The 27,793-nt window shown below is 34.9% G+C and overlaps 1 protein-coding gene across 1 annotated transcript in view; it reads right to left on the bottom strand.

Moving 5' to 3' along the window:
- abcc4 (ATP binding cassette subfamily C member 4 (PEL blood group)) overlaps window positions 1-26,244 on the bottom strand; it is an 85,019-nt gene extending 58,775 nt beyond the window's left edge. The window contains exons 1-10 of the mRNA XM_006639003.3: window positions 26,131-26,244; window positions 18,807-18,917; window positions 15,040-15,160; window positions 12,631-12,855; window positions 11,596-11,685; window positions 9,938-10,101; window positions 8,837-8,962; window positions 4,975-5,224; window positions 3,267-3,374; window positions 1,523-1,612 (exon numbers count right to left, since the gene is read on the bottom strand). Of these exons, the coding sequence (XP_006639066.2) occupies window positions 1,523-1,612; window positions 3,267-3,374; window positions 4,975-5,224; window positions 8,837-8,962; window positions 9,938-10,101; window positions 11,596-11,685; window positions 12,631-12,855; window positions 15,040-15,160; window positions 18,807-18,917; window positions 26,131-26,204 (1,359 nt within the window). The 5' untranslated portion in view covers window positions 26,205-26,244. The remainder of the gene's footprint in view (window positions 1-1,522; window positions 1,613-3,266; window positions 3,375-4,974; window positions 5,225-8,836; window positions 8,963-9,937; window positions 10,102-11,595; window positions 11,686-12,630; window positions 12,856-15,039; window positions 15,161-18,806; window positions 18,918-26,130) is intronic.
- Between the last annotated feature and the right edge of the window lie 1,549 nt (window positions 26,245-27,793).

Raw genomic sequence — 27,793 nt, 5'->3', positions numbered from 1 at the left:
GCCTATATGGTAATCAAATGGAAAAAAGCTCCATTCGGATATTCACTTGCTTTCATTCTCTATTGGTTTGCTATTCAGTTTTTTGCCTGTAACCAAAAAACTGAATAGCAAATTAAATTATTTTGTTATTATAAATTTGGCAGGTACAGTAAATCACCAGAAATAAAAATATCAACAAAGTTAATACATCTGAAATTACACAAAGCACATTTTTAAAGTGGAACAGTGGTCAGGGTATTGGACTTCAGATGGAAGGCTGGGGATTCGAATCCCAGATGTGACAATGTTGAAGTACCCTTGAGCATGGTACTGTACTGAGATCACTCCAATGAAAAAAAAGACATCCTGCGGTATAGATTCAGAATTTGTTCTCAAAGGACTTGTCTAGTTATTAAAGCCTTAGTTTTTAGTATATGTTTCAGATATATTTTCACAATAAACCAGACAGTATTCAGTAATCAGTATTCTCATGAATGATGAGGAATCAAATGTTAAACCACTATATGCTTGGCTATTATTCTGAACAGGGGATATTTCCTGTTCTCATGTGGTTCTATAGTTAGATGTGGACTCTAATCTGAGCTTCCTGAATCAGCACAAATGTATTTGATTGGCACTGTTCAGCTGAGGTTATTGGCACTGTGCTGGGAACCAACATGTTCCCTCTTCTGGCATCACTGGATGCTGGACTGCAGTGATATTCTGACTTTTAGAACTTGAACTTGAACTGCATTGCCATATATAATGGGTACATGTTCTGGTACAATGGGAATCTTACTTACAGAAAGTCTCGATTGTAAAAAAACACAAAGTGCAGACAGTGAATTTAGATAATATACAAGCAAACAGTAGACAATATACAAGTAAACAAGTAAAGAATGGATCTTGTGGGAAGACTAGGGAGGCTTGGAGTGCTTCTGCTGACACAGGGGCTTCCATCATTGCTGTCTGACCATACCTTAGGGGTCATTAGTGAAAAACATGGAAGAAAGTAGCATTTAGGGGAATGGGTGAAGAAGTGCTCTATGCATGTGGGAAGGAAATCACTTTTACTTTTGTGTTGTATTTTCTAAGTTTTGAAAAATTAAAATATATTCACAGAACAAATTACCAATAAAGCAGTTAAGGTCAAGTAATAAAGTTTCATGCCTGAGAAGAAATTACACTATATTCTGATCATGAAGCACAATACATTTATTAACTTGGGATACTAGATTAATCACCTTTATACAGTACATATCACTCTTGAGCTGAGCAATTATGTTTGAATTATTAATCTTCAATATTAAACCAAGATTTAAGCAAAGCTGCTAACATCAAATTTAAACTACAGGAAAGCTAATGCCTCGAAGAAATATGACTAATAGGCAGCAACATTGTTTTATGCATCAGTTAAGTGGGATAAAAATAGAATCCTAATATTTAGGAAAGGGTCTGCGTAATACCATATGATGGGAAATTAAAACTTCCCCTTTTCTGCCCTGAGTGTCTCTGCATTGCTGTGTAACACATGGAGACTTACCTTCCCTGCTCCTACTGGCCCAATCACAGCCAGCAGCTGCCCAGGCCTCACGGTGAAGGAAACGTTCTGTAGTGTTGGGGCATCCAGTGACTGCAGAATAATATTAAGCACCAAGGGGAAACAAATCAGCTTTTCATCACGCAGGTTAAAGAAACTAATGTGACCACTTTTAGCTGCTGTTTCATTCTTTGTTTTAATACCTTAGGCCAATTTGACTTCTTTTTAATGCGATTACTCTTCACAAAAATTTTAGTGAAACTAGAAATGTATAGTAAGTCAGGGTTGACTATGGGAAACTGCAGGGGAATACCCTCACCTTATTTCTTCACTTCAAAAAAATAAAGGGATTGTTCTCATATTCAATCCCCAGAAACATCAGAATTGCCAAGCACTGTCTAAGAAAAACACAGATATTGTGGCCCAGTATAAGTCTTTTTTGCATATAAAAAACTGCTAATTTTAGACTCAGCAGCCAGTCATGGCAACCTGGCACTGGAAAGCCACTTTCTAGTAAACAGAGACAAGAAATGCCTGGTAAATTTGAAATGGTTTCTGGAATGTATAACTGGTGGGTGTGTCAAAGCCTTTTCTCAGTTTATTACTCCTTTTCAAATCTTAAACTCCTTTCTGAAATGAGAGAATTTACTGATGTGAAGAAACATGTATTCATTACTCTGTTAAAGTAAAAAAACTGTAACTGTTTTTAAACATTTATTACAATATGATGAAAAACTGAATTTACAGAACCTTTGAGACCAAAAAAAGAAGAAAGCACTACACTCACCAACATCTTTGGAAATTCTTCTTAACGAAGTCAAAAAGTTAAATATCTAACCAAGTAGTTTGTAGTTTTAGTTGTGGACTTAACACACCAATGTCAACTACTTATTCTTATTCAACTTCTTATTAAAAGGAAGAATATATGTGTGTATTTTGGATGCCATTTTTACACACATTATAGAACATTTTACTTTGTGTTATGAAGATTTATTCCAAAATAACACACAGATCTGGGACTTCATTAACTTCAAAGTTATTGTTTTCCTTTCAAAATAATCCCCAATGTAGGGTTTACATCTCAAAAGGCAGATTTATTGGAAACTAATTTAGTACATTCATCAATAGTTTCTAAATATTAGTTTCTTGGTGGAAAATAAATTAATACTGTATTTTTTTTAACATTGTGTGTTATTATACTGTACCTGCAACCTAGTAGCAACTTCCCTTACCTTTGTAATATAAAATTTAAAGGAAATATTAAGAAAATAATATCTAACTTTTTGTTTACCTTTATTGAATTGTTACATTGATAAAATGTTATGTTTTAAATGTTTTCACATATATTTAATTTTTAAAACTGTCTGTTTCAGTAAGTGCCTGTCACCAGAAAGACTAATTGCAGAAAGCTTTATCAGGCAGGTTTTTACTCTTTGTCCAGAAAAAAAAAATAAAGAGCTAGTGAACTTCAAATGACGCCTTATAAATACTAATTAATTTGAAGTAGTGAGGCTAGTAATGCATAGCTCTCATCTATTCTCTAAGGCAGGGGAACACTAAAGTCTATAAATCATTTCCTCTACATCTGATGTAGAGTCAGGCATGACCAAGATTTCAACAGCATTGAAAACCACAGCTCACATGACATGTCACACTATGTACTGCATTAGCACAGTGCACACCTCAAGAAATATTCAGGTATAGAGAATGAAAAGACTGGAAGTTTTGTAGAAAGTGTAATATTTACCTTATCCCAGTAACAGATTAAATCCTGGACCTCAAGCAGTGATTCTTTCACCTCAGTTTTTGGCAGGTTGGATTTAGGTTTCTCAATCTCATCCAGCAACAGAAATGTCTACAGAAACAAACCACAGCAACTTCTTGTAGTTAATAAAATGTAATTTGCATGCTTTTAAAATAGTCAGTTGCAAACCCCTTTATCTTTAATTTGCTTTAATTAACAAATGTATGTGGTACAGTAATTAACAGATACTTCTAAGAGACATTTGGCAATATACTTCAGTATAAAGCATTAAGAACATAAACAAAACTAAAAAAAATCACCTTCTTTTACACTGTCTGGTATTTATACCTAAAGAGGAAATGGACCTGTCTCACGGGAAGTTTTTCAAGATGTTTACACTGCTAGAAACATCTTCAAAAGATGGAATCGGTGGAAAATGAGAGGAGGCTTGGTTTGGCTTTGAAAAAACATGATGGACTACAAATAAGCATAAATTTCCTCATATGTTAAGTCTGTGTTAAAATCTTAAAATTAGAGTAGTCTGTAAAAATATTTAAAATAATGCCATGCAGCAATTTGTTATTTTTCATACAGTAATCTAAAGTTTTCTGTAAACATAGGCTAATGTCTTAGCTTTCGCCAGGTAACAATTAAGACCTTTATTTCTAAAAAAATATTTAAACTAAAACATAGACAAAAGAAAGGCCTCTTATGCAGAAGAGTTAACAAGAAGCTGTTGATTTACCATGCAATCAACTATCATCCCAGCCAAGCTCAAAGGAAATCAGTAACAACAAAAACCAAGATCCAACAATTGATTGCATGGTTACACTGACCTAACAAAAACTGATCTCACATATTTGTAGGCATTTAAATTTGACAGTAGCTAAACTACATGTTCTGTTCTGCCTCAATTGCTCAACCTTCATTGTAATTGAATTATCTAATGTCTGGATCTCAAACTTTGTATGAGTCATTATGCCCCAACATTTAAGTTGAACTCTTACCACCATGCAATACAGCACATCACTGATCCAACCAATGGATCAAGGTCTGATTGCTAACAGTGTGCAAAAAAAAATCTGCACTGAAGAAGCAAATGACATTGCTGGTTTTGACAGGACCACAGTTCAAAAGGATTTGGTAACACTAACTACAGTATTCCTGTAAAATAACTATACTGTTCTTTTACACTGTTCTTATGGGGAAAAATTCCCCTATATGTCATTTTGACTTTCTCATCCCTAACACCTAAGTACTGTATATCAGGAACCATCGGTAGCCAAGTACTGCTTCCTCAATCATAACTGCTGATCAAAACTCTTGCTGTTTAAGAGCAAGAGCACCTTAATATATTATCCTATACTGCTAAATTGTTTCAAGTAATATGTCCATTACAATTCACATTTTTTCACAGTTTAACCAGCTTCTAAACTCAGCATTCCACAACAATAAGATGACAGCTTCCATTCATGTAGGGTTCTGGCCTTGAGGCTGGTGTCTCCATGATGTCACCTACATCTGCAGTTGGGGGGGGGGCATCCAACAAGCAGCTACCTTAAACACACACACATCCCCCAAGATGAGCTATTTTAATTTTCCTAAAAGAGATTATCAATATTATTTAATATATGAACTCCTCACTATCCCCAAATCTAAAGCTCTGGAAAAAAAAAGGTTGCTCTTCCCAGTGCTGTTTGCAATACTGTACCTCTATCCTGCGAATGCTAACCATGGCCTCTGAGGCTCTCTCAATAGCAGCTGGGAAGAAGAGGGTGACAGTGAGCCTGATAGCGCTGTATAAGGACACAGCCACAAACACACGACTGGCTGTAATTGGGTTGCCAAGCAACACATAGGTGGTGAAAGTGATGAAGAGTATGATTTTGCTTGCAACAAAAAATGAAGCCATGTTCATCCCACGCAGGTAGGAGCTCTTGGTCACCTTAGAAATTTCCTTCCTGAAACAGAAATAATGTTTTAACACTATAGCATCTTTATGAGCTAAAATATTGTTTCTGTTGAGTTTATGAGATTTCAATTTTTAACAGACCCTTAAAGGGGTATTTAATACAGTTAGGTGTGCACAGTTTGTAAAGCAGTCTAGCAGAAAATTTGTATTAAATTCAAACCATTCTTCCGCAGCTTTGAAAGACATTTAAATACTGAACTGCAGATCACGTCATCTACGTCAAGTCAAATTAATGGAATTTTCTACATGAAAAGTAGTTGAGAGTACTACAGACCTGCTGTTACTCTTCCTTAGGTTAAGGTTGACAGCTGAAAATCAAGTCTCTTGCTATAAAAGTTAACTATTTACAGAAGACCAAGTCAAAGGCTAACATTGTGTTGTTTTCCTACAAAAAGGGGGTGTAACAAAACTATGTTCATTATAATAAAGCATGATTCAACTGCAGCTGAGTATGGGAAAGATATAATGAATATAATCTTTTAAAGATTAGAGGCAAAGACATGTTCCAGTTATCAAAATAAAAATACACATTTGGAGCTCTAATTGTAAGATTAGTAGATTTTTTGCAATATTACAGCCAGGTTGTTCAGTTAAAATCAGATAATTCAGTAACAATCGGCAGCTGTGACAATGTTCAGCATCTTATTTTGCAGGCATCCCTTAGTTTACGACCAACCAATTTACGAATTTCCTCTATAATGAAAACTGTCCAGTCAATTTTATCCAATGTCAGCTTTCTGGTGAAGGTTCAGTTCAATTTTTTTTTTAATTTTATTATTCTCTCCTAATTTAATAGCATACAGATTGATTGACTAATTTTTCAGTTTTCTTTTATCTAAGTGTTAAGATCTCAATTTATTTTAAATTTTATACATTATAATTAAGGTTAAACCATTACACATATTTCTTCTTTAGTAAGTTTTGTTTAATACTTGTATAATTTGCATAGCTACTTTACACTGTAAACACCATTTAACAACCTAACAGAGATCTGTTAGGTTAATTAGACATTAATAGTCATTAATTAACAAAATAGTAATACTGTTATCACTTTAATACTTCTGTACTACACAAAAATTTGAAATGTATGGATGATTCAGGAACTAATTGGAGGGATTTACATATAATCTTATGGAAATTAATTTTAGATAACATGTCTAAGCATTTGTAACGGGAATCCTGTATAATTCTGGAAATGGCATTCATATTCTTAAAAAGGAGCAATGCTTTCTCTGATATCCTCTCATAGTAAGAAGGTTTGTTTTGGCATTTGCAATGTGAACATTTTAACAAAAAAAATAAGTTTGAAATTATGAAAACCGAACAAAGGTCAATATTCTAATGATGATTTTATGCCACTCTGAACACTATCCTAGCTCACCAAATATAAACAACTACATTATACTACCAATTCTATGTACCTGTGATATCAGGTATTTTTCCAAGAAGCTCTCAACCAGAGTAAGCTTACAAAGCACTAGCAGTGAGAAAGAATATTAAATCCATACTGCTGCCAAAATGATTATGTAAAATTCTGGCTCAGACCATGATCTCTGGATTAGCAAAAGATCTGGTTTGAACCACCTCCCTCAAACAGCCGATTCAGTCAGGTCTATTTATGGGTAAATCCCAGGGTACAGTAAAGACAAGTCAATACCAACCCTTAGGCAATGGAAAGCCCAACACCTCCCCCAAACCAATTATGCAAATTATTTTTTCTTTTGACTGTATACACCTGAAAACTGAGACGACAGCCAGAAGAAGCATTAATCAAATACTAATCTTCCTCAGTACGGGCTGTGCATTATACTGTACAGTACTGGTTAAAGAAATCTGGAGAAAAGACATCAGAAGAAGTTAACATAAATTTCTAGGAGAATCTCAGCCTAGCATTAAAACTGCTTTTCAGATACTTACAATACATTTGATTCTATCCCTTTACCAAGAGGAAGAATGAAAATTAACTTGTAATATTGTATAACAGGTGTCGAATTACCATCAAAATGAGCTACCTATTACATTTTAGGGGATTTCACATGTTTTGCTTTACAAAAGTGCTAAGATATGATTAGTGAAAGGGCTCATCATTGTTTTATTCTGAAAAAAAAAGGTGCAAGGACAAAATAGCTTTGAGGTACCATGACCTTTCATCTAAAGATTATAAGATGGGGACTTAGTATTTCACCAAACAATAAACAATAGATTACATGTGTGTTTCTATTTTAATGGCCTACATAATCTTAATAAAGGTGTCTGTGTCCATAACAACACACTGGCATTTCTGTGTTAACCCCGGTATCCTGGCCAAATTCACTCCTGGCCTTTACCAATCATGGCCTCTTAACAATCCCCAGCTATGAACTGGCTTCATTACACTTCTTCTGGCATGTCCAGAAAAGGGCAACATTAAGTATAAGGAATAATAATAATAACAATAATAATAATAAAGTAGGGCACCTTATATCACCACCAAAGCACACCACAGCACAGCCATTTCAATTAAATAATGGTTTAAAAGTAAAATATGAAATTTAAGTAGTAAATGTGTCACCAAATCAGTTTAACTACAAATAATGTAAACTACTGTAGCTAAATAGCTACATTCAATTAAATACAACAGTAAATATATATTTTTTTTAGATTAGAACAATCTGAGTGCTTTAGTTTTTAGACACAATGTGTCTTTTCCTGGAATTCCTAAAGAAAGCAACAGACAAGATAAATTCATATCTTTTTAAGCTTATGAAGCCAGGACTGCAGTGCCCTCTGTTAAACAGTTTCTTCTCCTTTCTCCATCTACACAAAAGGTTTAGGGGGTATAGAACAGGCTATCCAGTCATGTTGTTGAAGCCGACATCCTTGTTTCTTTAAGAAAAAGCTGTATGAGATCTTTGTATCTATTAGCCGTTAACTACCAAATGGGCTAAATGGGCTGAATAGCATCTTCTTTAATTCTCATAACTGTAAGACCGTTGCGAAGCCTTTTCCCTTCCCTTACTACATGTTCTTTGGATGATCTTTAACAGAGTTTTAACAACTCAGAAGAATTGAAAGGCTTCGGAGAAGATGGAAAGACTATAAAAAACTCATATTCTTTCAACAAAATAGTTACAAAGTTCATTCATGCATATCACATTTACCACTTACATAAAGTCATTGTATTATTTTATTAGCTCTATTGAGATAACTGTTATATGTTACTGTTCTCAGAGAATATGATCACTATGTAACTATCACTTGATCACAGGACTTATTTCATACCTAAGCTCTACACTGATTCTGGTCTTGTAATGTGATTTCCACATATTAGCCATTTGCTTAGGGATAGATTCCATGCATTTGTCAGTTCTTGCTAAAAGATCTAAAATGTAATTATTAAAAGATAAGAAAAAACATAACATATTCTTAGAGGAAATTCCAAATCCAAAAATGTAGTAATAACTTTATAACATTCTCAGTTGAATGTCAAGCTCATAAATATATGAATATATATATGAATAAAATTGATTTAAAATAATTATATTGTATAACATCCAAAATTAAAATTACAGACATGCATCTCCATATTCTACAAATACTATGCAAATTCATTCAAATTTACCTTCTGACTTCAGTAACCAGTTTGGCAAAAGGTTGCTCCCAGGCATACATCTTAATTATTCGGATTCCAGACACAACCTCATTCATTGTGCGTATTCTGTTGTCAGTAAAAGCAGCTGTTTTACTCCTACAAGAAAAAATAGTTTTAAATTCTCATGGGAATTACCATCATTCAAGTGATATAACCACAGAAAATAAAATACTGTTGTTTTTCCCATTTCACTTCAGAGATCCAAAAACAGAAGCACAAGGACACTTTCATTTTAGAGAATGAAGGATTGTTTTCAAAAATGTTTTAAGGTTTTATGTATGAACAATCTCATGCTTACATATTAAAGTCACATTGTGACAAATTAGAATATCTAAGGGCAAATGAAACAGATCAGATTTTAAAATGAAATAAACACCTTACCATAGTGTTTTTATTTTACATATCTATACTTTTAAAAACAAACCACTTCCATTTTAAGCATTTCTGGATAAAAGGCAGCACATTAAGATAAGAGTAGAATTTAAAGGAAGGTTTTTAAACTGCAGTTTTTTTGCCAGTGTTGCTGGCACGTTAACAATAGTGGCCGCTGCAGAAGGAAATAATCAATTTCTGAAAAGTCTGAAATCAAATGTATTGAAATCTGTGATCTGAAATTTTAATAAGGCATCCTATTCTAAGGATGATTCTAAGGCAGTAATGAATGTCAGCACTTCTCACACATACTTTTAGAAAAAAAACAAGCCTACACATTTACAGTTTGTGTTCATTAGGTTTAAATAAAGATATCATTCCCCTTTACCACATAGCATCTGTGCTGCTACTGTCTACAGGAGTCCACCTAGGAGCAAGCCAAGAGCGTAAACCTTGAGGAACCAAATCTAACTTCTGCAAAATGAGAAGACAGGGACAGGACCCATGCTGGCTAGTTATAAATACTGAATGTTAACCTCTTTAAGTAGGAAGAACACAAGATGCTCTCATTCTTGTTCTTTTGACCAATCTCCATTCCTCAACCCCAGAAGTCACCAGGTGTCCTGATATTATGGACCTAAATGTCAAACATCGGTTACTATAACAGATGCCATATACTGTAACAGTAGAACAAATTACCTCAGGGAGGAGAACAGCCGACCAAAAAAAGTTTGCAAAGGCATCAAGAAAACCAGGACCGCCATGCCTGCGAGGCAAGATGGGCCTATCTCATACCATAGCAGTGTTATCACAGCCGCAGCTTGCAGTGGGCCCACCCATAAAAAGTGCAAAAAAATGGTCACCTGAAAGAAAAATAGCATTAAAAACATGTCAGCTATAAGGGGAACATGCATTGGTGTGCATCCTACATAAAGAGTATCCCTTATTCCCGGCATATTTGTATAATAAATTTCATGTTTCATCCCTCAAGAGTATTCAATCACCTCAATTAATTATGTATTACTGGGAATCTTGGGCTGAAGAACATTTTGTTTCTCAGTTGAAAAACCCCCACTCCACCCATGAAAATTAAAAATGTTGGATTCATATTACCAAGTTTAAGATACGGCAACAAAAGTAACATTTCAGCTGTGAAGTTGTCTTCTTCAAAAAGAAGTCCTTAAAATGTTAATTAATGCTTAAAATTAAAACGGAACTTTAATAAAGACAACTAAATTTCTTTTTAATTCAAGTTCAATATCATTATCATTTAAATAAGTCTCAACTTCCTTTCCCCAAAGGCTCAAGAACCATGACCTATGTGAATCAGTGTAAAACTATTTTACACATAGCAAACCTTGTTAGGATAACAACTGCAACACAATAGTAAAATGATCTGCATATGATTTTGCATAATTTTGCATTATATAATAAAATAATCATTATGTTTTGTGAGAAGACATTAGATTAAGACAGGATGGAGATTCCTAGGTTAAAGGGGGGCTAAGACTTGTTTTGCAGTGTTGGTTAATTTAACCTCATACTGTAAATAAGACCACTTTCTGTTACCTAACAGCTTTTTTTTGTTGTTGTTGTTGTTTCTGTTCACACAAGAATGGTACTATTTTTTAGCCAGAACTTGTGGATATGGAATTTTTTTAATAAAAAGACTCCGTCACAAAAAATACAAGTAAATGTAATCTTAAGGCCAAAGGGGTTCACATTTTATGGATTCAAAGTCTTAAGACTAGTAGCCAGTAGGATGTTTGTGGTGTCGATTAGTTATGAATATTAAGTGGAGACTGGCTTCCTGTGTAGTCCAGTCAGGGAAAATTCCTGGAACCTTTATTCAAAACCCTCATCAGTTGACTATTAACGTCCTTTTTCACATTTTCAGCCTAATCCTAGTACCAGCAACAGCATTTGTTTTCATACTATTTCCACCCCATCTTTTGGATGAGTGTTAAACCGAGGTCCTGACTGTCAGTGGTCATTAAAGATCACCAGGCATTTCTCAATAAAGGTAGGAAGTTATCCCGGTGTCCGTGCCAAATTTCCCCCCTCGGCCTTTACCGTGGCCTCCAAATAGTCCCCATGTATTATTGGCTTTCACTTGCCCTGTGATGGACTAGTGCCCCATCTAGGGCGTACCCTGCCGTGCCCTCTTTCTTGCCGGGTAGGCTCCAGCTTCCCGCAACACCGTATGGTATAAAGCAGTTTAGATGTTTAAATGACATGACTATTTCCACAATTCAGAAGAACTATCCTGCGATTCTCACAAATCTGCAGATCCATGAAGAATTTCTTCCCTATTATTAAATTAAACAGGACAGTCAGTAGTAAAATTAGGAACATACCTCATCAAACCTAATAACATCATTGGATAACAGGTTTACTATCTGGCCAGTGGTTGTTTTTCCCAATGCACTGCTATTGAGGCAGAGTGCCTGGAAATTTGAAAATAACAAGAAAGCAATAAATGCTTAATATTTTCATATTTTTACAACATCACTTTCCCCACATCATTTAAAAAATAACTTAAATAACAAGATTTTTCCCCCCAATATATCTATTGTTTCCTAGTATTTGTACCTTCATAATTAATGAATTATATGATAATTTTATGTCCTTTAGTTCTCAATTCATTTCTGCACATTTGAAACAATTAAAGCACTTGTAAAGCAGGTCAGATATTACATACATTTGCACTTCATCTTTTTATTAAGAAAATTGAATATTTCTATGTAAAGTTAGGGAGTAGTAATTGTAGGTAATAATCTCCAGAAGAAAGTGTGTTGCAGTGTAAAGGGTTGTTGCTGAAGAAACATTCATCGGTCTAGTGACAAAAGAGATGATGTTTTCAATAAAATGATTAATTTACCGAAGTTAGCAATCAATTACTTTTCCACTACATCCATGCCTAATGTATAAAGCTACTTTAAAAAAAAAAAACATTATAAAATCTTCATAACACCACATCCGTTTTTCTCCTGTATAATGTATTCCTTTTTATACTACTGCCTTTAAAATAACACCCCTACTAATTACCAATTTCAGTCTATAAAAAACATGGCATAAGCCAAACCTGTACATCAAAATACCTAAATGCAATAACTTGGATTTTTCTTACAAAACACAATTACTTTTAATATTCTATGTTAAATACATTATTATTTATATACTGCTCAATCAAAAACATGTATACTGTATACAGTATACTGCATATGGTTGAAAGAAAAGAAGCAAATTCATTCATATTTGGATATCAAGCATGATGAAAATATCCTTTTTGAAAATGGGAAATCTTTCACAAAACAAGTTGCCAGTGACCCAATGAAAACCTCTTCTGAGAACAGATATAGCCTAGCTATAGATTTGTGCTGATCACTTACCTTTTTAAAAATCATATGGCACATTGCTACTCTGATTTTCATTCCTGCTCTTTGGACATGATAAAAATACAAGTGGTGCAGCAGTGCCAATCCAAACGTACAAAGAGATACACCAGCAGCATACCCATAGGCTGCATAGAGAGCATCCATGTTATTAGGGTCAAAGCCCTCAAAATATTGAATTAATTTTCCTAAAAGAACTGGCTGAAATATTTTTATTACCTCCTGCAAGAAATAACAGGAGAAAAATATTAGAGATTTATGAATAATAATTGAAAATGGCAGTAAAAACAAAAATGTATTCTTACAGCTATAGATGACTAGGAATGGTCTCTAAGTGATAAAGTGTGTAACACTTGGCAGTGTAAACATTCCCAGCTTCAAACCAGAGGGGATGTTTGCTGAGATGTAGGGGGTCCCCTGATCAAAAATAATTAGAATGTACACCTTGGTTTACCAGACCAGATCATATTATACTCTTATTATATAAGATTATATTAAGATGACAGAGGAGAGAAGAGAGGAGCCAGGAGGAGTTGGAACATAAAGCTTGCACCAGGTGAGAGCCCCTGCTACATGATCATCCAGGCAAAACCTGAATGGAGCTAGATATTTGAACCCTGCTAGAGTGAGCTTGCTATTCTGTGTTTATACGGAACTTGGGTTTCCTGAATAAAACACACCCAGGATAAAGACAGTCTTTCCCACTTGTGAGTGCATTTTTCAAATAGAGAAATAGTCTCCTATTTATTTTCCGACATGCAGGCTTACAGAGAGATATATTAAATGGCCAATTGTATTGCATTTATTAAGAAGGCAGCTTATCTCTTATTTTGGCCTCTGAAGGCATTGTTTAAGAATTCAATACTCAGTAGCAGTCTCAGGTTTTCTGGTTGATTAGGATGTAAGGCCTCTACAACGCCTTGTGTGAACACACTATAAATATAGTAACTTGTGTGTTGTATGTTTTGCCGTGTGTAGTGTTTGTATTGGCATCGTTAATAAATATTTGTTTAACCAAGTGCCTGAATTATTACTCTCTTCATCAAAGCTGTGCCAGATAAATAATTCTCGTGCCTCTAATTATACCAACCTCTCTGGTATATTCTAAAGAAATCACTTACAAGTTGGTGGTTCTGAATATTTATTTTACTTATTGACTAAACTGCCCAGTCAATTCATGATATAAACAAGTTGCTTAAACCCCCATTTGTAACAATACTGTATATATAAAGTACAATGGCTTGAAAAAACAGGTAGGTTGACTTGAAGAACAGATTGTATTGCTGCTGAGCCTTTGCTGAAGTGCAGTAATTGTCTAAGATTATTAGCCTCAATCTTGTCTTTAGCACATGCCTAAAAGTTGTCAGGGCTGAGTGAACCGATCAAAAAAAAGTTTGGTTATATATCACGATAAAAATATGAAACATTTAAAAAAAGATATGATGGTATGACAGCAACTATCATTTATCTGAGAAAAAAAACACATTTTTTGTAGCCTTCTACCATTATCTGATTTCTATGTGACGTGGTGTTGTGTCCATGCACTGTATCTGTTGGTTTAGGAGTTTAATTTTTTGTAAGCAAAAAAAGTAAGACTTTAGCAAGGGCTCTTTCCGGTTTTATCTCAGTGATCCAAATTATAGTATTTACAAAGTGTATTTTATATGTTCTCTTTGAAAGTGTGCTTTAGCTGCCTGTGTAGAGTTCATCTATACTTAAAATCGGAAATCTAAACTTAAAACAGTAAAGATCTGCATATTACTATACCTTTTTGTATTCACAGACTAACCCTGGATTTAATCTGTATTGTTCCATAAAATATACATTTATTCTTTATATTAAAGTTTTTTTCGGGGATATTCATCTGTCTGCAAAGAGCTTGGAATTACGACAAATTATATTGGCAAAACAAATACATGAAAATAATGTATGAAACAAAATCCTGTATTCACATTAGATAAAGGCTGCCATGTTTTAACAACTGCAAACAAACATACTTTTATAAATACATTATTAACCTAGGTATGATTTGTATGAAGACTTTCAGTCTATATCATTATCATGACTCACATTTTTAGACCAAGGAAAACATATGTCCCTATAAGATCCGCAAATTTCTCAAAATGAAAGTGACTGTATTTGAGATGCTACATAATGACACAAAGAGCCAATATAAACTGGGTTATTTTTAATCAAAATTCTTTATAAATATAGGACCAAATTCAGTTCCAATACAGAATGCAATAGCCGGCAATATCACAATGTCATAGTACAGAAATAAAATAAAGACACAAAAGAATAATTCTGAAAGTTTATGAAGTGATAAAAATGTAGCATTAAATGTTATTGAACAGCTACGCAAAGACAGATATGGTATTAAGAAAGCAGAAAAAATGGTACGTTTACCTCTATTAAAGTAAAGACCCCTAAAATAGCATAGGATTTCCAGTAACATTTCACTATGGCTTTGGTCAGCTTTGGTTCCTTAAGTTCTTTTGCAGCCTGTTGCATTTCTTGATTCCAATACCTGAAAGACACAGGGCAATTAAAACAATGTTGTAACAAATGAATGAAATATGTTCTGCATCACAAGACATCAGCGCATCACATTTGCTTTGCTAACAGTTCAACGCGTGTTCCCAAAGCTCATCTTAGACCACTGCCATTTATACCTCGCTGTTATTGTGAAAGACTTTTTTAAACACACGCCATGGTCTGTGCAACCAGCCCTTTTATTGGTTTAACCATTATTACCAGATGTCTTTAGTCATTGTATTTGCTAACACCCATTAAGTTTTATACACAATATATTTCAATAATTCAGCAGTATCCCCAAAGCCATGATGACACAGTATAGCAATACCATGTTTATCTCTCTACATCAGAATCAGAATCACCTTTATTCGCAAAGTATATATCATGTAGAAGCCATTTACTCAGATATACTTGGTGCTGCAAAGACACTCAATGTATACCATAAACAAAGAAGGATAACGGATACAATATTATTAAGACAGTGCACAAATAACTCAAAATTCTAATTAAGAAAAAACTCCCTATGAAAATGTTCAGAAATGGGCAGTTCTGGTTTTAATAGATAGCATCTTTCAGAGGCAAGTTTATCAAACAGGTGGTAACCTGACTGGGAGGTGACATCATCAATATTTAATTCCCTCTACTTTAATGTGGAATTGTACAAAACATCAATGGAGGGCAAATGACAGCCAATGACACTCTCCGCAGAGAGGGCAACACACACTGCATTGGGACCAGCCAGATACATTGCCAAACCAAACATTTATAGAGGCAGTCAGAATGCCCTGTAAACTGTATTAGAATTGGTTTAGAGATAAAAGTTTTTTTAGTTTGCACAAAACATACATGCTTTGCTGTGTAACTCGATACCACATCTACCACTCGATACCACATGATACCACATGTAGGCAGAGAGGTTTTGCTGAATTTTTCCAGAAATCACTATTTCCACATTTTAAGGGTATTAAGCTGCAGCTGTTTGTAAGCATACCATGATACTCATCAATAGTAAAGAAACCTCCGAAAGGTGATGTTATCTGCAAACTTAGTTTGACAGAAGAGGTGCTGGAGGTGCAGTCATGTCTATACAGGAAACAGAGTAATGGGGAAAGCATACACCTACGAAGTACACTAGTATTCACAGACTGACAAATAAGGACCTAGTCGCACCTGTTGTCTTCAGTGACAAAGTTGAGATATCATCTATACATTCATCAATGCGGTCACCTGTCTCATGGAAGACACTCCAGTCTGTTGAGTCAAAATGTTCCTCAGTGATTTCAGTGGTCCAACTTTGAGCTGGTTTCTTAATTCACTTAATTTTATTAGCCTTTTAGTTATTAGTTTCTTAATTTCAGTTTATGTTTATATGTAGGTATTAATTGAACAATAGCATGATCAGAATTTCCCAGTGGTGCACAGTGGAAAGCATGGTATGCTAGAGCAGTGATTAAGGGTTGTCATTTCCCTAATTTAACAATGAATTAGCTACCATTAATAATGGTAGTATCTGAATGTTTTTTCTCTAGTTCCCTAGTTCTGAAATTTGATCATCTTGCAATTGCTGTGCTGACTGACCGTGCATTAGCCTGATGGGAAACATATATTCCAGCCAGAATAACAGATGCAAATTCTCTGGGAGAATAGAAAGGTTTGAGGTTTACAGTATATGCAGCAATTCCAACAAAGGAGAACAATTTTTGGAAAGAACAGTGACGTTACACCAGCTGTTGTTCACATAAAAACACATGCTCCTACCTTTAGATTTATCGTTGAGGTTTTCAGATCACAATCTGCCCTAAATGGCTGACAGCCAGGTAACTCCACTATTGAATGAGGAGTGGAGGTTCCAAGCCACATTGCAGTGAAACAAAGTAATGACATAAGTGATTAATCCTGGTTTGCCCAGACAAGTAGTTGTAGCTCTTCAATATAGGCAAACTATGAACTGTAAGGCTTCTGTCATTTGAAACTAAGCAAACACTCCTTTTGTACAGAACTGAGGGAGGTATTAAAATTGTTACTTTTCAATTGTAACATGTAGTACCTTTATTATTAATTTAGTTTCCAAATTAATTTCACCTTCCTGTCCAAGATGATTCCTGTGTATTCCATGGCTCCAAGCTCTGAACCTCACAGTCTGGACCTCACATTTTAAGCATTTTTTTAAATCATCAAAGGCTGAAGGTTGGAGAAGGGCTTAGAAGGGGATAACTAGCCTGTTCTGAAATGGAGACTAAGTCCCACGAATAAACTCAATGGTCCAGTCAGACCTTAATTGGATTAATTTAACACTTCTCTCAGGAGAAGTGCTGTTTATAAGTTAAAGAGACCTAGAAAACCTGTTGGATTCAGGACCATGAGAACTGCACTTGGGAACCTCAGATTTATACCCTGTTTCTCCTAATACTTCCTTATACTCGAGACTCACTGTGAGAAATATCCAGATCACCAGTTAAGTATTTCGGTATCTAATAAAGTGTGTTCAGACAATTTTACATCTAACTTGACATATCCTGTATCTTATTTCTATGACTCAATCTGACATGTCACCTGACACCTTTATGTAATGCATAGAGGTATTTGTTAATAGCCCATTCTTAACCTGAAATCTTCTTGGTTGAAAGATTCAAAAGTTCGAACAAAACAATTAGCAAATACCAGGATTATAATAAACATTAACAAATTGCTGAAAACTTTGTAAGCATTTTTTTCCAATTAAGAATGAAAATGTGCATGGCCTACATTGCTTTTATTGTGAATAAACTTCTAAAAATAACCTTGGCCAGGAAAAGAGGATATTTACTTCTTAAACATATTTCACTGGCCAGCAGAATGAAAACTTTTTACAAATGTTTTTTTATTTTAAAAAAGGGCTTAGAAGGGGATAAATAGCCTGTTCTGAAATGTGATATAAATCACAGCTAAGGCATGGGAAAACTCAAAAATGAACAACTGTCAATTTGCATCTTTCATTAGGTAAGAATTGTAGCTTTCATTTATTTTGAATAAGAGACAGGGGAAAGAAGTGTATCAACATCAACAACACTGCTTGTGTCCTCTAAAAACTAAAGAGAAGTGCTTTTAACACTGATAACAGGAGTCAATTGTTTTACAAAGAGTCGGGAGAGTCTGCTGCAAGCATGTTGTTGATGAAGATGAGATCCGTGGATCAATTAGCTACTAGCAATCAAATAAACTGGAGGGGCTGCAGGTTTCCTGATGTTTACAATCTTTCTTATATTCTTAACACGAGATCTAATACGACAAACAGAAGAACAGACATGTTTCATAAAAAAAGAGATTCAGCTCTCTCAACTCTTCCCATCTTTTAATATTTAATATTTAATGTGTTTTGGTTTCTACTTCTGAGGAAACGCATTAGCAAAATCTCTGGACACTGAACTAGAAAGACTGGCAACAATACAATGAAAAAGAAAGCATTAAAAAGTTGATCATATACACATGAATTCTGCTGCCTTTATCAGCTGTTACCAGTGTCAGTTTATAGAAACTAAAGAGCAAGGATAAAACCTGTTTTATACTCTTTTTCATCTACGACATACAGTATATAATGTTAATTAATGTACCTGTAAGATGTACAGTACAAGGACAGATGTGTAAACATTTAGACATACCAGTGTAGTTCTTCCCCAAGCCTCTCTGACCCATCTTCTGGTAGCACTTTATACATGTCATCTTCTTCCAGCCTTCTTTTGTAGCCAATTCTAAATAAAGGATTCAACCAACTGCAAATCAAGAAAAAAAAAATAAGCCAGATCTTTCATTTTGGAAATGTAGAGAAAATGTGCAGCATTATGATACAGCTATAAGCACTCCTGGGTCTTGTTTCATTCAAACATATGCTGTTTTGGTTTACTGGCATTTCTAAACTAACTGACCCTGTATGTTTGTGCATGTGTGATTTATGCGATGGACAGATGTGTCATCCAGTAGCTTCCAGGTTAGCTAATAATGGATGGATATACAGCATACATCATATAGTTATACTTGGATAGAAAAACAATACTGATTACTGCTAGTCATTACAAATGCCAAAAAGGATGTAACGCTCCACACAAGAAGAGAACATCACGTTTATACCAATAAATCACTGATTCATTCACATTTCAAGGTTAATTTCAAAGTTATTTATTGAGCTATGTTACTGCTAAAATACTTTCTTTTAAAAAAAGAAAAAAAAACATCAAATTGATTGTGTAAGTGCTTTGACAACATAATGAACAGTCTATGTAAATTTTCCTTTTCCATTAACATTATTAAAATGCCTGAACTCTATAATTTGTTTACATTTTTTTAATCCAAGTCTTTCTTAAAGTAAATGAATAGGCCCCTTAGTTCAAATGTTTTTTTGTTTTTACTACTTAAGAAGTAGAGGTTTTATGTTTTTACCATAAATAATTGCAATTATGCAATTTAAACCATTGAAAGCATTATTTCTTATATCTAAAATAATATAATGAGTAATCTATTGCAAGCAAAATATTAAAAGCTTCCAAAACCAAAACAGTTTATTTTAAACAGTGGTATTATCATCCTGCGATTCCTGGTAACTTCTCTGGAATCCTGTTACTGGAATCCCTACCTCTGGCACATCACCAGCCATTGTGCTTTGGTCAACAGACAAATCAGTGAGAAAGGAAAGAAAATAAAAAACCTGTACTACTGTGCAGTGTTTAGCCATTCATAAACCTCCAAATCCTGACTGAAATGTTTTAACTCTTTATGGCCTGAATTTTTGAGTAATAACCTAAGAACTGCTCATACAGTGCTCATACAGTGAGACATTATTCAAGTGTGGCTCTTTGGAAGACAAATTCAGGCCAGTATCCACCTAGATTCTGCAGTCGTAATCACTACTCACTGAAATTCCTTTCTATCTTCCCCTTTGAAATCCAGATTTAGAGTTCACAGACTTTTTCTGCAGGTGAGATTTTCAAGTCCCAACAAGACATACAATGTTAATTTGCAATTCCAACACCCGCGTAATGATGAAAAAAGAACAGTAACACTACAGGCAAGTTTGGAAGGCTTCCAAACAAATCTCTAACCATTTAAACGGTGAAAGTGAACTTCAACTAAACTAAGAGAAGACCCAGATTAGCCTGTTTGGAGTTTGAGAGGAATGTTACTACCTTCCACCCCCACAATCTCCTCCAAATGACACCATATTTTGAATTATAACTAATATGTCTTGGCAATTTTCACACTTTTTCCAGTTATTTTGCAAAGGTGGTGAATATTTATGAAATCATATAGATTTTAGTTTTTTATTTTTCTTTGCCGATTACTCTGACGTATAGCCTAACTTTTTGTCCATAAAAGTGTTTTTTTATACTTCTATAATTACTTCTACTTATACAACAATAGGAATTCAACAAATTAGGGCTTCATTGGAAGGCGGTTAATAATTTTGCAAGGGACAGTAGAAGTAGTCCAGGAACTGCCTGAAAGTCTTAATAAAACAACTGAAAAAGCTGAACAGATTTGGAACATTAAATGATGTAAAGAGTTACACTCTATATAGGAAAATCATTAATGGTATTTAGTACTGAGAAATCTCACTGGCTAAGCATAATTTTCAAAAACTGACTTGTGGTACTAAGCTGTCCCGAATTCACTGTTCCACCATTAGGAAATCCAAGAAATTCATGAAATCATGAACTGACAGAATTCACCATGGTACAGAGTTAGCACATGTTTCTGTCATAGCCTCAAAACCTTTTCCATAAACAGACGTGTTCCCTAACTGGAAATCCCAAATGCACATCCAGTAACACAAACACAGCTACACCTGACTCATACAGTAGCAAAAGAATGTTCTTACCAGCATCCTCAGAGTATTAAAAATGCAAAAAACACTTTGCATTTTCATACTGACCTAAAACTTAAAAATACTGTATACAAAAGCTGAACATCAGTAGCCAGTGTAAATTATTAGACTGTTTTAGATCATTATTTCATAATGGCCTACAGGAAGTACAATTTCTTTGAAGCAGTGTACAAAATGCCATTGTTATGATTTCCTATTTATACAGATTGTTAGGGAGGGGGTATCAAAGAAAACACATAGAACATGTAAACTGTGTGTCAGAGTATCCATTTCTGGCCTATGCTGAGGAGTTTCTCCTTGTCCTCTGCACAGTTTTAAAGTGTCAAACACAGCCTGTCAACATGTAGTCTACACCTCTGTTCATTATGGTTTTGGTATAGCACCTTTCACTTAAATTGTACAAAGAAAAAAAAATGTTATTTAGGAAGACAAATATTATGCAGAACTGAATGGTAAAAAATATCACACCAAATAGGCTAATTATTCTTGTTTCCTATATAATGCTCTACCTAAAGTTACATCTTTTTTGAAAGAATTTATACAGTTTATGTTTTGCTTAACACAATAGTGTATAGCTAACATTCACATGGAATCAACATTTTAAAATTAGGGTTTAATAAATGTTACGACCCCAAGTGTCTAGGGGTAAAGGGGTGTAAATTTTAGGATAAATCTTTTGGAAGCAGGTGGGTTTGGTGAGGGACTAGGAAGCGTGATAACAAGGGTAAGGAACTACAGTGGTGCCAAAGAAAAGAAAATAACAAACAAAATGGAGCTGGCTAGGACAGTGAGGGAAAGCTAACCTAACTACAAAAGAAAACCGGAAACACACGGTCTTCGGCGTCTTCAACACCCTAACTAAACTCCACTGACTACCCAAAACCATACAAGACAAATGGCACTCACCCGTACTAAACTAGTGTTACCAACACAAAATCAACAAAATCGATTCAGTAACTAGAATATACCCTACAACAAGTTCACACAAAAACACAAATGAACTAGTAATACAAATAACGAAAATGAGAGTAATCAACAGGTACAAAAAACACAAAAGCTGAACATATAACACATTAGGGCAAGGTAATGGCAAAACAAGGATAAACACAAATGAAAGTACAAAAAAAAACCAACAAAACAGAAAAACTGGTCTTGGTGTGCGAGTGTGTGTCTGCGTGTGCCCCAAGATGTACTGATGTTCTGTCCAGGGTGAACCCTGCCTTTCCCCCACTGCCTTTACACAGGCTCTGGCTCTCCCACGACTCTGAACTGGAAGAAGTGATTAGAAAATGGATGCATGATCAAGAACAAAATGTAGATACGGTATTATTTAAAATGAACACATCTGAAACTCAATCACAAATCTTAAATAAGTGCCCAGCTCCTACCCGATTTTGTTTGATAAAAATCCAGCATCTCTCAAACCTGAAATCGACCAAATGTTTATATAGTGATTGATCCTCTGTGACAGGTGAACTATGTGATGCTAATTTCTAATGAGTGAAAACAAATCATGGTACAAACTAAAATGGTGGAGAAAACTCAATTAGTGGAAATCAAAATATGGCCAGATTAAAATGGAAAAGACAGCACACATTAGCTTTCTTATCAAGTTCCCAAGCAGTCATAATACCAGAAGCTTTCAGTAAACGTACTGTAAGCAGGTGAAAGCAGGGGTAGTGAGAGCAGCAGAAGTATACAGTAATCTCTCGCTCAACAAATTTTTATTTCATACAAATGGAGCAATTCTTACCTGTCTTTTCATTTAACAAGCAAATGTTCACTCTTACAGGCTAGAGAAGAAATAAAGGATACTTTTTCTCTGTCATCTTCTCAGATGAGGAATTAACTTTTTATTATTTATTATATTAAAACTATTTTATAATAAAGGCTAGTGTATGTTAGGCACATATAGTTCAGGATGTTTATGCATTTGCTGAACATGAACAATGTAACAATGTTAGTACTGTATTGTAAATGATAAATTATAAATTACATCAAGCATAGTTAGTCAAATAATTAACCAGGAGTGTTAGTTTCCATTCTCAAGTACCATTCTGTGCTTTAAGGTGAAGTTAGGGTATTTAAGGGAAACTTTTTTTGAGTTCTACTATCAATTAGAGACGATAACAAAGGAAGTAATGGGAATTTCCATTACATGACTTTTCACCTTACAAGCCGTTTTTGAGGAACAAATTAAGATAGTATAATGAGGGATTACTGCACTCTGCTTATCTACACAAACAAGGTTCATACCATATCACCTTTATGTTTATTACTAGATCTTGCTCTTGGTTTGGTTTTAATTGTGTGCAGAGGAAGGTATAACAAAGTTTTTGGTTCTGCTATTTCTTCCTAATCACATTTCAAGCCAAACTACTAAGTCAAGAGAAAAATTAGACCTGTCATGTTTTTCTCCTTTGTAATGTACATAATCTTTACACAGAGTTTTTACACATTAACATTTGCCCTTTTATACCAGTAGATGGATCATACATGAGCTCCTTGCACATGTTTGTACTAACAGAAATGTGAAGAGAGGAAACAAGGAGGAGGCAGGGCTACGTCTCTTCTACAGTGTCAGCTGCATTTATACAGCCAATATAGTTACAGTATACCACATGTAAACATAAAAGCAGGAGTTTGTCTTCACTTGGTTATGCCACCAGTTATATAACTATAATTTAGACAAATTAAAACAAAGCCATGTCTCAAAATAAAAGACATTCAATTCCAAAGTCACTAGTTTCACTTAAAATGTGAAAATTATCTTTTGTAACTCCTAAAATAGTGCTCTAATCATGCTCCAATATGAAAAATACAGAATGAGAGAAGATAATGGGACAATGGATTCCCTAATACTGTATATGACAAAGTCGTGTGTCCACTCAACAGTTTATTTTTCCTGTTTCACTGGCTAGCAAAGCAGGGTCATCAAATCCTAAATCATGTATAACTGAAGAGTCACAACCTTCAACAAACTACTAACAAGTACTACAAAATTGGAATTACAGGTTTGTAGTAAAACAAGATACAACACAGATGCATCTGTTTTTACAGTACACCGCAACTTCCGACAGAGTGGAACTCATGTAAGAAAGGCAAGGTACTGTACATTTCTGAAAATTAGAGATTAATTTACCAGCCACTAACAATGTGATGTGATGTAGCCACTATCCTACTCCGTTGGGCTCCTGAGCAAGGCCCTTAACCCCAGCTGCTCCAGGGGTGCCGTACACTGGCAGACCCTGCGCTCTGACCCCAGGCTCTCTCCCTGTCTGTGTGTCTCATGGAGACCAAACTGGGGTATGCGAAAAGATCATTCCTAATGCAAAAAATTGTAAAGTGATGTTAATACTACTACTACTACTACTACTACTACTACTACTACAGACCCAATACACAGCTAATCAGGTGGGGAAATCAGAAATAAATTCAACAACTGAATTTAGTGAGAAATTTAGGGAGGCTAAATTGTACAAGCCCGGAGTGAAATTTAGCCACTTCATTTAACATCCCTACTCTTACAGACAATTCCATAAGATCTTTAATAACCAGGTATTCAGGATCTTCATTTGACAGGTTATCTGGGACAATGTCCTCTATAGCAGTGTCCCCTGTCACTATCTTTGTCATGTTTTAGTTTCTGCTAATACCACTAATGTCAGCAAACTGCTTCTATTCTCAAAGTGCTCCAGTTCCAGCACTGACCAGGACCATCTTTCAGAGATCTTAGCCTGAAGATCCTTTGAGATGAGAAGTGTTGTACAAAAGCAAGGAATTATGTTCTCTCTTAAACCGTCAAATACTATTTGGTTATTATCGGCAGATAAAATTAAAATAATACTGGTTATGACAATGGAACAAAGTCTTCTAAAGCTTGTCAGTCATATGGTGCACTTGCATATTTTTACAAGAAAATAGGCAAAACACGCTTCCACCCCGCCTAATAGTGAACAGAGAAATTCACATTGCATAGGAGTTTGATCCATTTCAGGTTTTACAAGCTACTGCATCTTACTATACAGAAACCATGAACCAGGATGTGGATATTTCAAGCTTTTTTTGCCTATTGTGAGAAAAACATGAAGAACACATTACAACTACTAAAAGTTGCATCAGTATAATGGACTTGCAACTCATAAACCAAAGTACAGAGATGACATTCAGAGTGGCTTTCAAATTCCCGCGGTAGTGTATCCTATTACAGCTGGTAAATTCTCGAGTAGTTTTATAGAAGAAGCGTACGTCTTTTAAAAAGTGCTTCACACGATTGACTTTTGATATAAAGAAAAGCAAACGTACAGGTACATCGTAACACTAAATGTGGAATTATTATTTAACACACCACAGTGCTTAGTTAAACGCACATTTTTTAAATAACCTAATATTCGCTATAACGCTGGAGATACATGTCTATTTCTTTAGTTTTCAAAGCATCTAACGAAAATCACGTTTTCGTGGTTTTAAATAACATGACATTAAATGTTATTAAAAGCACCTATTTCATGTTATCAGTGTTATTATTAAGTTACATTCTATAAAGGTAAGGTTCACTGCAAAAGATAGTATTAAAACTCAATGGCAACACAGCAACCTGTGGATCAACCAACGTACATAAGCAACATAAAAAGCAGAAAGAAAGAAACGACCGGCACAGTAATTACATTTATATTTGTAATTAAATATTTACATTACACCAGTTTTTGTTTAATATTATACATATTGCCGTGAGTGCAGACGTACCAAATACTGCAGTGTCACTTGTCACGTGCTCACTGCATATTATTAAGGAAACCCTCTGTTAAGACGATGCTTATACATTTCGATTAAGTTTTTTTTAACCAATTAGCTTTGTAAACTTCTTAATCATACAGTTTTTATATCATTTTAGCTCTTATTTGGTTTTTGTCTCTTTTCAGTGTAGCTGATGTACATTACACGATAAAACCACCGGCTCCAAACCTACAGCTTCCAAAACTAAAAACGGAAACTTCCGTTACAGTAACAAAAAAGCCTCTGTATGGATTTACGGCAACAAAGAAAACCAGAATATAAGAGAAAATACGATTTGTTCTACTTCCTTTCTAGTTTAATCGCCCTCTTACCAGAAAAAAACCTTGGAAAACAGATTAGCTGTGGCCGATGGATTAGGTTTCTCATCTTTCCGCAGAGGTTCCATCGTGCCCTAGCACTTTGCTCAATGTCTGGGCCAAAAGGGAAAGGCTCCTTGTCTGTTTTTTATACCAATGTCTTGTGCAAGATTGTATAACCCCTCTTTTGCACATGGTAATCCAGCTACAACTCTACTGAGTACAGCCTACCCATTTCCAAGACGCGAGACTCACACTGAGACCAGGTTCTGGTTTGCTCCGCCCACGTCTTTCGGATTGGTTTACCAACGCGCCTTGTAATTATAACCGGCAGCACCCCTGATGTCTGTCAAGGTTACTGGATGGTGCAAAGCAAGCAAAATGGCCAATCTAATCTCTGGACTGAACACCAATTGAGAATACATTTTACATGGTTGAACAAAAATGTAAGCCACAATACTTCAGAATTAACAAGACGTCAAAGTGCCTGCAATAAAGCATCTGAATCAGTTACACAAACAGATTGGTAAGCTCATGGGTCTCACACTTCATGCAGTTATTGCCTCAAAGTGATGTGCAATCACATACAGACTTCTAAACTCTAAAAAAATAAAATTAATGATTTCTCTGATTTCTCAGAAATTTGTTCTGCATCCAAGCAGCTATTTCTACAGAGAAACTTATAAAAATGTATGAACAGTACAAATAAACATTACATAAAATAATTCAACCCATCCATAGTCCTTTCTATAGGAATTCACAACTTACAGTACCTGTAAATTTACTCCACCCACAATCACCCTAAGCCTCTATAATTGTCTATTCACTCTTCATTTTGCACATAACCACTTATTGCATTCTTCCATAACCCTTAACCTACACTCATTTGTTGACTGAGTAGTTTTATTGAATATGGGATAAAGGAATTCTTCATTTTGTTAAGTCTGCATTGAGGAACTCTAAAACATCTGTTTGAAGGCATATTGTATGTTAATATTCTTCATGCAGGACATGGAAGCGATCAGAGGAGATCCTAACAGGTCTTCTCCACATACTCTTAATGTAAGCAGTTTGAAGGCTCTGCAAATGGCTGCCTTACTAACATCCTCAAGAGTCTGGTCATCTTGGCTTTATGTTGCACAGAAAGACTATTATACTAGCCAGTTATTCCATTCTGCATGACACTTTGTACCACAAAACTGAAAAACACAGAGTATGACTACTAGCACCAATAGTAACCAAAACCATAACCTGCAAAGAAAGTAAATTCTTTGCTGTACTTTATTACAAAAAAGTCAACATGTACCTTCCAATACAGATTTGCAACTATGTATAGTATACTGTATTCCCAGATATTAATAGGATGTATCCAATGTTTTATTTGTTATGTAATCAAATTTGCTTAATGGAATCATTATAACTTATGACCAGGGAAGGATATCCATTCTGTTTAAGACCAGAGACAATTTCTTCTGTTTTTATAGAATCAATATATTGTTCTGATATATGTTGGAGTCATCATTATCATTCATCTGAGAAAGTAAGGTGGAATCATCAAAAAATGTGTTTAGAAATTGGTTTGAACCACTGGCAACACAATCATTCGTGCAGAAAGTGAAGAGCAGTGGTGAACACATACACCCTTCGAGTGCTCCACAGTCATTTACTTGGAAGAAAG

This window comes from Lepisosteus oculatus, chromosome 15, assembly GCF_040954835.1.
Source record: "Lepisosteus oculatus isolate fLepOcu1 chromosome 15, fLepOcu1.hap2, whole genome shotgun sequence".
Taxonomy (NCBI): domain Eukaryota; kingdom Metazoa; phylum Chordata; class Actinopteri; order Semionotiformes; family Lepisosteidae; genus Lepisosteus; species Lepisosteus oculatus.
Note: the sequence above shows the minus strand (reverse complement) of the source record. Positions and strands in the feature narration are given on the sequence as shown.